The 13,894-nt window shown below is 38.7% G+C and overlaps 1 protein-coding gene across 1 annotated transcript in view; it reads left to right on the plus strand.

The window, feature by feature from the left end:
* Window positions 1–6,672: 6,672 nt before the first annotated feature.
* LOC104997048 (metabotropic glutamate receptor 1-like) overlaps window positions 6,673–13,894 on the plus strand; it is a gene marked incomplete at its 3' end in the record, with an annotated part of 372,491 nt that continues 365,269 nt past the window's right edge. The window contains exon 1 of the mRNA XM_010851504.1: window positions 6,673–7,372. Coding sequence (XP_010849806.1) covers window positions 6,673–7,372 — 700 coding nt within the window. The remainder of the gene's footprint in view (window positions 7,373–13,894) is intronic.

Below are 13,894 nucleotides of genomic sequence, written 5' to 3' on the forward strand. Positions count from 1 at the left end.
CAGAGTCTTTTCCAATGAGTCAACTCTTCGCACGAGGTGGCCAAAGTACTGGAGTTTCAGCTTTAGCATCATTCCTTCCAAAGAAATCCCAGGGCTGATCTCCTTTACAATGGACTGGTTGGATCTCCTTGCAATCCAAGGGACTCTCAAGAGTCTTCTCCAACACCTTAGACATTATTATTAAGGATTTTGAATATTGTTCTGTTGGCAACAGGGCCATACTATAATTTTTTGAATCATGTGATTGAAATGATAAGTGCTATGCTTTAGGTAGATCAATATTTTGATGATCTGCTGGATGGACAGCACCATGTAGTTTTTGTTACAGTGAGATGGGAGTACAATATATTGCTGTTAAAACAGGAATAATAATTTAATTTATCGTGTTGGTGAAACTGTAGCAAGAGAAAGTCTTTTCCAATAAAAGTTTTTACTGGGTCTGAAAATTTAGATGCTTTTCTCGCTTAATTGTTCAGAGTTGACTGTGAGACTGTGCAAGTAGGTTACTGCCATTATTAGAAGTGTTATAAAAGATGGCTATTTTAAGCAAATAGAACAATCACCTGTAATGTTATGCCCTCAACAGATCAAAGGCCCAAAGGAAAGGAATTCAAATTTATTTCTTTATTACTTAAACATTTTATGAGAAGAGTCTCAGTTCAAAACGTAAGGAAAAATGAAGAAAAGTAACACTTAGCTCAGTTCATATAGTCAGTTTTTATAAACCTGTGAATTTGGAATAAAGGTAGTGTCATGAGACAATGCTCCTAATCTGATCACTAAGCTCAGGCAAGAAACAGATTCTTGGTGCCTCAATTTTTTCATCTGTTAAGACTAGCATAATATGCCTATTTTATGTATCTCATGAGATGGTTCCGATATAATCATAATATTAGATAAGGTTTATTTTCCATTCATGTATCTTCTTTTTACATTTATAAAATGTCTAAGTTTTATTTGATATTGATTAACAAATGCAATACAGTAATGAAAATGGCTTCTTTACATTGGGAACAAATTTCAATACTTCATCTATAATAAAGTTTGTAGTATAAGTGTGTTTCTAAATGATTTAATACTAATTAGGCTGGTTACTTTCATTTGAGAAGCAGTAGCAAAATATTCTGTCTACATTATATGAAGAATAAATTAGAAATGTCAGTAAACTGCCTGCCTTTAATCTTAAGAAAAGTCATTAAAGTGACATGATATTTTTAGTATTCAGGGAGAATGCATCCGTTTATTTATTCAACAAATATTTTAACACCTATCATGAACCAGATGTCTGTATTGTTTTAGACACTGGGAATACAGAGGGGAATAAAACAGACAGTAATTGTGGCCCTCATTGTTCTTCCAAAATAATTGTTTGCCTATTCTCATCAACTGTGTTTTAGTACTTTAAAAACAAGTGTTTGGACAATGGTGGCAGAACAGCATGTGGCCAAATGTATTTTTCCCAGTCCATGCACATTGGTCCATTGATGAGTTTTTATTGCTTATGGAAGCTGATGCATTTGGTTCTATCTTTGCACAAATGGTTATAGCTTAAGTTATCAGGTTAATGAAACAATTGAATATATATAATAAATTCAAGCTATTTTAGTTCTTTTAAATATTTTGATTACTTTTTTAATCAACTGTGTTCTATAAAGTGTTTTGAATTTCTGAAAGGAAGGGGTTTTATTTTACAATTTTAGTGTTTTGGAACAGAGCATGAGGTAAATGGAGATATGGCAATTTCCCCATTGATTTAAGCAACATAGATAGATAAATAGTATAAATTAGCGGAAAATTCTAACTGGGGCTTAAATTATCTTGCTGAACCCATGAATTAAATATAAGAATATAAGAAATACCTTACTAGATTAAATAAGTTGTCCACAGAGCATGGTATTTTATAAAAAATCATGATAATCACTCCCACAACACAGATCTACCTTGAACATCTGTTTTACTCCCTTAGTAATATATTACATATCAGTAATCCACAAATAAATTTTCTACAAAGAACTTCTTTGATCCTATTTATGTTTTCAGTCAGTACTATCTCTTCAGTAATGAATTTATTACCTCTTGTGTATATTTCAGTTTTGTATTCTAATAACTCTACAAACTTTACTTTCCAAAATACCCATTAGCATACACAGTCAAGCTTGGAATATGTGCTGGCTTATCTCTTCCTTTCTTTTGCTTTCTTTCTTTAAGCCTTGTTCTTGCTCACCTCTTATCTTTCTCATTTGAAGACTATGAGTTTTTAACTGATTTTGTGTGGAAAGTGAATTGTCTAGACCAGTTCCTTTATCATGTCCTTTATGATGGAGGGCATCACTTTCCTAAGGAAAGTGATCACAGTTTTGTTTTTGATAATATCTGTTTTATTACCATATAAGGATAATGATCATTTTATTGCCTGAATTGTTATAGCAGCACATTTAAATCATTATCTTAAGATAAAATGTTGGCTATTTTTCTGCTTAATGTCCACTATATATATATATATTTTTTTTTTTAAGAGTTGAGATAAATTTTATTTTATTTTTCTTTTGATTTATTATTATTATTATTATTTTTTACTTTACAATATTGTATTGGTTTTGCCACACATCAACATGAATCCACCATGGGTATACACGTGTTCCCCATCCTGAACCCCCCATTAAACAGATTTTTCAAACCAAGTTGCTCCTAACACTTTTTGCCCTGTTATAATACAAATTACATGCTGAATATAAGATAAAACTTACCAGCACTGAATAAATACTCATATTGACTGTATTTCTGGACTCATAAACTCTTAATATTCTCTAATAGATTAGCTATTGACCTATATTTTTTAGTTTGTGTGTAATTCATTCTTTTAGTCATTCTCTTCAGTTCTAGTAATAGAACCTTCTCGTACATGTCTCCACATGTGTTACATCATGTCGTCCTTGGTAAAGTCTTAATTTCCAGAGATTAAGCGTATTTGGATATGGAGCATATTTAGATCATCTTATCTTCTACTTTCTTGTACCTTCTTTTTGACTTATTTTTGTCTTTGTACCTTCTAAAATTTGGCCTTAAATAATTAACAGTACATTTAATTGATAATTTCAAATTAACACACTTGAAGTTAAAAATTTCCTTAACATCTATCATACATGGTTCATGCCTATGTATAAACATTCTAGGTTAGGATTCATAAGTTGTTCTCTTTAAAATGTCTTGTTTCAGCCAAACTGAATGTGTGGTTTTTACTTGGACTGTATTGAGAACAAATAAGTCTGAATATTTAATTATTCCTTCAGCAGCAGAATCTTTTATAACCTATATCAATGTGATATATTAAAAATATTGCCTTTGAGGATCACATATTTAAGTTAAATATGGACTTCAGAGACACTGCTTTCTCTAATTCTGCAAATCATAGTTAATGGTTTATATGCACTGAAATCACTGTATCTATGAAATATCCCAGGAAAATCATGTTTAGGCTTTATGTTCCTAGAATAGCCTTATCCTAAAATGGAGATTAAATGACAAATAGAGGAAATAGAATATTCTGAGTTATCATGAACACCTGTGGCTTGCTCTTAATGTTGACATCTTCCTAAGGGTCCCAGTAGAGAACCATTTTACTCTATACATGAGACAGAAACTTACTTCTTATTTTCCTTGAGGAAACATATATTTACTTCCAGAACTGAGATCTTTTAGAGCTAAACCACATGTGTACGTGGTTCCATTCATTATTTGTGGGGAAAAAAAATTCTATACTCTTTAAGTTACCTAAGAAAAATCTAGAAAAATCTGAGACTTGAAAAACAAACAAACAAACAGATCCAGAACAAAAGAGAGCTTCTGTTCTGACTGGAAGCATTTCCTGTCCTGGCTGTTTCATGGAACATGCTAAAAAGAGTTTTTAAAACTGCCTCATGTGGTTTGTCACCTCCAGCCTGACATGAGCAAGGCGATTATAAAGGGGCCCACATATGCTGGTCTCTCTTCTCTGCACATGACACAGATAGAAAGCTCTGAGCAAGAGAGGGAAGGCACACTGTCACTTGTCTTCCTCCTCTGAAGAAGCCGGGACACATTCTGCTCAGCCAACATGTTCCCAGAGGAATGCGGTCTAACTTCCACTTTTCACACAGTAAGAAGCAACACTGTAGACCTTCTGGGAGGGTGACGGCAGCCTGAGAGGAATTTGGAGAAGTGTTTTCACTCCAGTGTTTTCATGTGACCTGACTCGCATTCTCAATTTAGTTACATCTTGACCTGGAAAATGCAGCCAAGCTTTGCCTCTCTTCATTTGACTTACCTTGATTCATGATGTGGGTACCTTTCCCTCCCCTTCTCCCATCCCCCCTGCAGCCTCTTCCCCCTTTCCCTTGCAACCTACGAACAGAGCCTCTCTAGATGTCTTCACGTGCATTTACTCTATTTTCCTCAGTAGGGGTTTTACTTCCAAGGAGATAAACTGTGTTTGGGTCCCTGAAATGCGTAAAAGGAAGAGCCACTGTAAAGTAGTCTAAGCGGTTCCCCACTCCTTTTGCCAAATCTGACTGTTCATATACCTGGCAGCTTCTTTAAGAACCCTCTGGTAGTAAAGGAATTAATATTCTCCACTTATTCCTGGATTTTATCCCCCACTCCTCTATTAAATGACTGGTTTTTATGCGTGAAATAAGAGACAAGCCTTGGGTGACCTGTTTTTTTTTTTTTCCCCCTCCCCCCTCCCTCTGTTTTCCTTGCGGTAAAATAGTGCTGAAGAAAGAGGGCACTAGTGTACAGCCCAGATCGCATCCTTGCACCGTCTGGATTAGAGCTGAGGCGTCTGCGAACCGCGCGTGGCCGCGGTGCTCTGGCCCGGGGACCACAGCGCTGTCTACCCGGACTCAGGTACGTTTCAAGTCCAGATTCTTCAAGCAGACCCAGGTGAGCAGACACCTCGCGGCGGGCAAACCCACCCACTATGGCAGAAAAAAGTCCCAATCTATGGGATTTTTCTTCTCGTCCCAGAGGCATCCTCGATTATTTATTTCGTCTAGTCCTGCCTCCCCGGGAAGCCTCGGAACCCATGGATGCCTGGGCTGTCTTTCTTCTTTTGCCTGCCTCACCTTCTGTGTGTATGCTTTCTCCCTGCCTGTTCCCTTAGCTCCTTTCTCGTCCGACTCTCACCTTGAAAAAGGGAGCCGGAGAGGGACGAGAGATAAAGAGAGCCAACTTCAGCCCCGCAGGCGGCTGAGATTTGGCGCCTCTGTCCCCGAAGCGGTAGGGTTTGAATATACCTTCAGGAGCACTAGCTGCGAGGCGAAGAGAATGAGGATGGAGGGGTGTAGGGGAAGCGAGGAGGGGTGTGTGTGTGTGTGTGTGTGTGTGTGTGTGTGAAGAACGCAGGGAGCGGGGTCGAAAGAGAGAAGTCGAGGGTTGGCAGAGGTGGGGGTGGGGGTTAAAGAATTGCAACTCGCTGGTCAGCAACCGGCTCTGCGGGAGATTGTCTCGGCAGCTTGACCAAGCACTGTCCAGGGTTCTGAAGGCTGCAGGGCTCAGCTGCCGCCGCGGGAACAACCCGGAAGCTCCCCTCTGTTCCCTTTCTAGCAACTATGCAAAGCCAAAGGTCCTGATGTAGGGAAGTGCAGGGACCCCTCCATTCCCTCCCTCCCTCCCTCATAGGTCGCAGGAAACTAGTTACCCGACCGGTACCCTTCTCCTCCTCCCCCAAAGTCTACAGTAAGATGACTTCTGGGGGATGGGGGCGATGTACCAAAATCCGACATGTGGAGACTTTACCAGGCGTTGCCTTAGTAACTAATATGGATTTCCTCAAGCTGGCAAATTTATATTTACTATTTGGGTAGTATGTTAGGGTCTCTTCAGCCCCTCAAAGTTAAAGTAGAAGGTGCACTCCTGGTTCGAGTTTATTTGGAAGTAGCGCTTCCACCTTCATAATGAAAGAGTTTCCAAATTTCTTCTGGGGAAAAAAGTTGATCTTTTCAAACCTGGAAAGTTCTCTAAGGTCAGAAGCCCTAGCTCCTCCTTCTCCCGCTTCCCTCCTCCCCCTGGAGTCTGTAAGCCTGGGGTATTTGGGGACCTGGAAGAGACCTGAAGGTGCAGGAGAGGGCGGGTCGGCGGGGCTCTGCGCCTCCCAGGACGCGGGACGGAGGAGAACACTGGGGGCAGAACGACCACCTTCCTCCTTGACCAGAGCTGTCTCTCAAGCTGTCCCCATAATATCTCAAGCCGATATTATGATGTCCTTCCAGCCCCTATCATGGAATGGGCCGGGCAATTAATAAACCAGCACTGACCATAGAGCTTTGACACAGGTCCTGTGATAAGGGAGCTTTGATTTTCTTCCTCTTTTGTCTGCAGCGTCCAGCTCACTACAGCCACCACGACTTCCATTGCACCCTTGGTCAGTTTACCTTGATGCACCAGTGAAGAAAGGGGACTCGGATTCCTCTAGAGACGCCGCCAAGGCGTACAGGTGGTCGTGGAGGACCAGGAGGAGGAGGCGGAGGGGAAGGAGGAGGGGGTCCAGACGCCGAAGTCTTCGGACGATTGGTATTGGCAGGCTGGACCGAGCGGCGAGAGGCAGGCGTCGGGTCCACCCTGTGAGCGCGCAGAACCGGCTGGCTGGACCAGCGTGGGCACGCGGTTGGCGGGCTAGACGGCGTCTTCAGCACAATGGTCCGGTTCCTCTTGGTTTTCTTCCCAACTATCTTTTTGGAGATGACCCTACTCCCCAGAGGTCCCGGCAGGAAAGTGCTGCTGGCGGGAGCCTCATCTCAGCGCTCCGTGGCCAGAATGGACGGAGATGTCATCATCGGGGCCCTCTTCTCAGTCCACCACCAGCCTCCGGCCGAGAAGGTGCCCGAGAGGAAGTGTGGGGAGATTAGGGAGCAGTACGGCATCCAAAGGGTGGAGGCCATGTTCCACACTTTGGATAAGATCAACGCGGACCCGGTCCTCCTGCCCAACATCACTCTGGGCAGTGAGATCCGGGATTCCTGCTGGCACTCCTCCGTGGCTCTGGAGCAGAGCATTGAGTTCATCAGGGACTCTCTGATTTCCATTCGAGATGACAGGGACGGGCTCAACCGCTGCCTGCCGGACGGTCAGACCCTCCCCCCAGGCAGGACTAAGAAGCCCATTGCGGGCGTGATCGGCCCCGGCTCCAGCTCCGTCGCCATTCAAGTACAGAACCTGCTGCAGCTCTTTGACATCCCCCAGATCGCGTACTCTGCCACCAGCATCGATCTGAGTGACAAAACTCTATACAAATACTTCCTGAGGGTGGTCCCTTCTGACACTTTGCAGGCAAGGGCGATGCTTGACATAGTCAAGCGGTACAATTGGACCTATGTCTCCGCAGTCCACACGGAAGGTAGGCATTGCATTTGGGGAAGAAAAGTACCAGGAAAACCAGGGAATTGCACAGATGTGAGCTTGGGTTCATAGTGTTATTCCTGTTTATTTCTAGCGCCGTAGGACAGACTCTACCCTTTTCAATACATGTCCAGCCAAGCATCGCCTAGTTCTCATTCTCCTATAATAATAGTGCAGGAAAACTGTCCCTTGGTGTTTCTGGGGGTAGTAGGAAGCAAAAAGACACCAAACTCTCCATGAATAGTGCCAAATTGCAGTTTCTGGATTTACGTATTTGCTTTTCCTTGTATTCGGAGTTTATTTGCCCCTTTATACTACCCTTAAATGACTGGCTGTGGTTTTCCATGCTTAATAGATTAATCCAATGTAAGAGATTAGAAAAACAGAAAAAAAACTGCTGTTGCCTTAAATTGGACTTGAAAGCTTTATCTTGTCTTAAGCAGCTAAGGTGCTTCTTGGTCCTGGTGTGCCCCTCCTTCTCACACATTTAAAACTTACCTGTGAATGTTAGATTAATGAAGTCATCTTCCTCAATATACTGGATACATATTTTAAATTCTAGGGTGCCTTATAGGTACAAAGGAAAAATGAATAATTTAAAGAGTATATTATTTTTTCCTACTTAATAGGAAATTTTTTCCTACTTAAAATGGTCCATATGTCTTCACTCCCCCCAAGGATTATCTTGTTTTATGAGCAATAGTACTAATGACCTCTTGGATTTGAATTTTGGTTTCTATTTTTTTTTTCCTAACACAATGACTTTGCTTGTTAGAATTTAGACAAATTATAAATTACTAACAAAATGATACTAGATATCAGGTTTAAAATAGCTTTTAAAAGTGAAATAGATTTTACCTGAGACTAAAAGCTTTGATGTATACAATCTTACAGACATGAATTCTTAAATAATTTCTTATATATAACTTTTCTTTACTCTTCTCATCTTACCCTATACTGATTGTTGGATAAAATGAGACTGTTGAGTCATTTACTTTTAACTCCCCCAGGTTTATAGAGAAATTGAGACCCAGGTTACAAATCAATGTCCAGGACAACTCACGTGTATATGCTGGCATATGGAAGAGAATCTTGAGGTTATTGCTGCATTCATATTTCTTAATATCAGATTATTGATATAAAGGCCATAGGTATGACTTCATGTTCTTTTAACAAGGTACATAATATTCAGTCACTGGTGTGAAGTCTGATATAGAAATTTAGAAGCATTCTTACTGGAGTGGTGATATGGTTATATCAATGAAAACTGATACTTTAAAGGGAACAGAGTTTTTAGGAAAAACAAAAATTATGTAGAACTATACATTATAATTTAAGACTTTAATTTTGGGGGAAAAGTGTTCCTGTTGCAATATTATGACTTCTCATAACTGACTCCTGTTTCTGAATCTGGATTTTTCTTCATGAACTTGTGTATTTCTTTTTCAGCAAAATCTTATACTACTTTTAAGACACAGATTTAAATTCAGATGTGAACTCATTACATTTTTTGCTTAGTGTTAGTTTACTGCATTTTGTTGTTTAATATTGTTTCCTCCAATGCTTAGATGGAACATCTTTAAAGCGCGAGTTCAAAATGTGTTAATTATCAGCATTAGAGAGATCTAACAGGGAATGGCAAAATGTAGATTGAATGTGATTTATTTAATTATTTAACAGCTCTTCCTCAAATGAGCTAGATAATTGATTATAGATGTTAGAAGTGTAAACTCCTTCTTCAAGAAGATGTAATACTTTATCATTTTTACAAGGTAGTTTTATTTTCTGTATTTTATTATGTTGTTTTATTTGGGGGGGTAGACAGGAGTGGAGAAAAGCCCCCCCCCTTCCACTCTTCAATATGTTTTCCAGTTGCATCATTTTGCTCAAGTAATTGTTTATAGTGGGTTGTTTTCTGACTACTAGAGTTATCTTTTTGGAAAATTAATTGGACTTGTGTTTGCCAATTTTGTTGAGGAAAGGCTGATATTAAAATTCCACCCTTGTGTTAGTTTGGATCACTTTGTTTCCTCTCTGCCCTCTGATTTGTGTTGTGTGGTAGGGCTAATGTCCCCATAGCATTAGAATAATTGATTCCAGACTGGACTGTGTTCAAAGAACAGCATCAGAGCTAACTTTGGTGTCCATTTTATTACCAAGAAATAATGGTATTCACCTGGGCTTTAATATATGATATTTTATTTCTTCTCAAAGAGAATTTATTAGATATAATATCTGTGGAAGCTAAATTGCTTTTATTTTCTTCTGTGAAGAAATATAACAGCGTCCTTTGTATAAGCTTCAACTGAAAATGTATTTTTTTCTGAGGCTCTGCCCTCCTGCTTCTCAGGGACCCATAGTGTACTGGCCTGCAGGCACTTTCTTGCATCATTTAATAATTTTCCTGTCTTCAGACTGATGGGGTCACCTCCTGGTGACAGTTCCCTGTCAAAAAGCAGCTAAGACCACATATCTGTGCTGTCTTTGCCATCTGGGCACATTTCAGGAGGAAAGCTAGTTTGTCTGGATATTAGCAATTTGGAGTTTAGAAATTCTGGCACCTCCAGTGACCTTCACCTCTCCTTTCTAAATGAGCCATTCTCTAGTCAATTTATCATCACAGTTTGTTTTATTAGAAGTTAGCCTAGTATAGTTAACATCAAAAGTATTAGATGACTAGTTAGTGTACTTTCATTTGTATGGTTACTATTGATTGATTTTAAAACCATAGATGAAGCATCCTATTCTTTCAAAAGTTTTATATCCCTCCTTTATTTTACTTTATATAAAAGTTAAGCTTGGAGATGTTTTCTGCTTTTGTTTTTGTTTTATTTAGGTAGAATTCAGCCATTACATTCTTTTACGTACTTTCAGTCTTCCTCCATGTCATTTGTGCCACACTTGTCCTCTATTCATGACAACTGTCAGTTTAGCTGATGTAAAAAGAGGATCAGTTCACATGAAGTTACCTGCAAAGGGCTCTCCAGAAATCTTTTCAGGATTAGTTCCTGAGAGGCATATTGAAATAGGATCAAAGGAGGGCACTGAAGCAATAGAGCCTTGTCCACAAAGAAAAATGGAGTGTACTTTGGAGCAAGCTGCTCACCTGGAATGTGTGTCTTTAAATATGCTAATCATAGAGTACAAAAATAGCCTACTTCTGTGAAGAATATCTCGGCCAAGGACATTGTATCTTGCCCTTCTGATAAAATGCAGATTCCCCACCCAAAACCAAATTTATCACTTCAGAAAATTTTAGAAAACAATACTTAAAAATAATCCTAGTGGATTAAATTCAAAGCTTGTATGAGTCCAATGAACAATATTCTTTGAGTCCAATAAACAGTATTCTAATAAAGAATATTAGCTTCAGAAAGTTATTTTTTTGAATTGAATACATTTCATTTCTCCTACTATTCTGTCTCATAGTGTCAGGGGAGTACTGGCATGGTAAGCGATTTAGTGATGCTGCTGTGCCCTTTCGCTTACAGTTATGTTTTTACTGTGGTGAACTTTTTTGGACATTTGCTTACACTTAATATAAGATGTGCCTTTTTTGGCTTCTTTTCAAAATCTGATCTTTTTAGAAGCTTTCCTCTATTTGATATAAAACACTCTAAAATTCTAATGGCATCAGAGAAAAAAAATCCTCATAAATCATAAGAACATCAGTTAACTGTTACTTTAGCTAATGCAACGACCTACAAGAATTTTATTTTTACTAAGTATCGTATTTCCTATCTATACACCAGCAACTTTCTTTATACCTTTCTTATCTTGATTCCAACCTATTTCACTATTAAGTCACCTTAATAAATGTTCTATTTTATCACAAAATAAGGAATACAATGTCTTAAAAAGTTATTTAGGATGACCAACTAAAGAGTCTTAAAACACCATTATTACATCTTTGCCAAAAAGTGGTTCCCATATGCCCTAAGTTTCCTAGTTGTGATTGGGATTTCTAATGAGAGTTGAAGAATATTTGACTTAAATTCATAGGCAGAGTTTCACCCATTAGTCAGTTTTTCTATTTAGTGACTTTATTCCCTGAAATTTCTGTCAACTACTGGGAATTATCCAAACAATTCAAATTTCTCTTCCATGACATATTTGGTATTAATGAACTCTCTCTCTTTTATGCCATAGCTCACCAGTTCCTTTACCTATACATTTAAATTTTAGTTCCATTACTAACAGAGATAACTCAAATAGTTCTTAGATAAGTTATAATCCAAAAGTCATTTAAAAAATATGTGCTGCTTCTAGGCCACATCTCCTTTCTTTTACGTTTGAACAATTTTTAATAATATTATTATTATTCTAAGAGTAAGACTTTATTTTTGTTTCCTTTAAATGTAAAATTTTTAGCTTAAATCTTCCTTACCAATAAGTTCTGGAATTTTTTAAAAATTTAATTCATCTTAGCACCCCAGCTTTGTGTCCTCATGATTTGACTATATATGTTGAAACTGAGTAAGAGAGAGTTAAATGTAAATCCCTGTAGCCCTTCACCAGCAAACTACTGCTCTTGGTGGTCACTCCGTCTGTTATGAATTCCCTTGACAGTAAGTTTTTTCATTACATGCCATACCACTTTATAAGATAAGTAAATGGCTTAAAAGTAGGAAAATCATCACAGCACATTTACAATTTGAATAAAAAATTTACTATACCAAAAACTGTTTATAAGAAATTTGAATACTTGGTTTCAGTTGCTGAGTTCTTTACACTCTAGAAAGGGATTATGGTTTGAGCACATGTAAAATGAGTATAAGCAAAGTATTACTATAGACATTTAGAAATATGAATTTATATGTGTTTAGGGAACACTGAGAGAAAATACTGGTAAGTGGAACTAGCTAAAAAAAAAGCTGGAGAAAAGAAAATTTTGATTAGTTTTTTAATATGGCATTTGTAAAAGGTAAAAGCAGTAGGAAGAATGTCCCCATTGGGGATAAAATAAGCAGATCTGCTTGGCTGGAGTGGAGATTGTGGGTCAGGAACTAATTAATAATAAAGGTAGCAACTCAAATGTGGGTCCTTTTATTCTGTGATTCCATGAGTCTTTATCAATATGAAGGACAAATAATGGAGAATCTTGAAGCCTGAGACAAAGAGTTTTCATTTAAAGAAAGAAATATCAAAGCATACCAAAATAATTTGGTATGATTCAAAGGTAGTTTAAAGAAAGTGAATTCTTTCTGAAATCTGTAGGGATGATGCATTGGACATGGAAGACAACCAGCCATGAAAGGTTACGTTTGTAGAATTCTAGATACTAGGCTGTTAAAAATAATTGGAAAGAATAAAAATACTTCAAAGGAATACTTTATAGGAGGATTTGATGTACCAAAGCATTAGAGACAAAGAGTCAGAGATACCTTCAGTTTTGCAATTCTGAAGGACCAGGAGAATTTTGGTGTAACTAACAGGCTTTCCGGATGGCTCAGTGGTAAAGAATCCACCTGTCAATTCAGGAGCCGCGGCTTCAACCCCTGAGTTGGAAAGATCCCCTGAAGAAGGAAATGGCAACCCACTGTAGTATTCTTTCTGGGAAATTCCATGGACAGAGGAGCCTGACAGACTATAGTCTGTAGAGTTGCAAAAGCGTTGGAAGCAACTGAGCGATTAAACACCAACAACAATAGGCCTCTAATAAGTAGGTTTCAAAACCATGATTCTTTATGTTTAAAGACATGGATTTAGATTTTAAGAGTTCAGCTTGATGTGAACTTTGGCTAAGAGCGCATACATTACTAGTGAAGTGGGTATCCGTACAAAAGAAAAGTCAGGGACATTCATAAGTTACCCTATTTGTGATTTTAATAAAGTGTTCATGTCCAAGTAAACCTTGTGTACCCAGAGCCTTGGTTACCTGACTGACTAACCTGAGTACTTGAGAGCTGATTTCTTTAAACTACAACTTTTTACGTTTTAGACCTGTTACAAGATGGTCTTTGAAAATTGTATTAAAAGCTCCCTGACATCTTTTAAAGAGCATGCTGGGCTTAATAGCAACTTTTCTTGAGTATCTAAGTAATCATTCTGAATCCCAACTGTTACATGTGTTGGGGTAGTGTGATAATATTAAAGCCTTTTGAAAAACATAAAAGCCACATTCTTATAGAAAATGGCCCTCAGTTCAGTTCAGTCTCTCAGTCCTGTCTGACTCTTTGCGACCCTATGAATCGCAGCACGCCAGGCCTCCCTGTCCATCACCAACTCCCGGAGTTCACTCAAACTCACGTCCATCGAGTCAGTGATGCCATCCAGCCATCTCATCCTCTGTCGTCCCCTTCTGCTCCTGCCCCCAGTCCCTCCCAGCATCAGAGTCTTTTCCAATGAGTCAACTCTTTGCATGAGGTGGCCAAAGTACTGGAGTTTCAGCTTTAGTATCATTCCTTCCAAAGAACACTCAGGACTGATCTCCTTTAGGATGGACTGGTTGGATCTGCTTGCAGGCCAAGGGACTCTCAAGAGTCTTCTCCAACACCACAGTTCAAAAGCATCAATTCTT

The sequence above is a fragment of the Bison bison genome, unplaced genomic scaffold (genome assembly GCF_000754665.1).
Source record: "Bison bison bison isolate TAMUID 2011002044 unplaced genomic scaffold, Bison_UMD1.0 scf7180017864303, whole genome shotgun sequence".
In the NCBI taxonomy this organism is placed as follows: domain Eukaryota; kingdom Metazoa; phylum Chordata; class Mammalia; order Artiodactyla; family Bovidae; genus Bison; species Bison bison.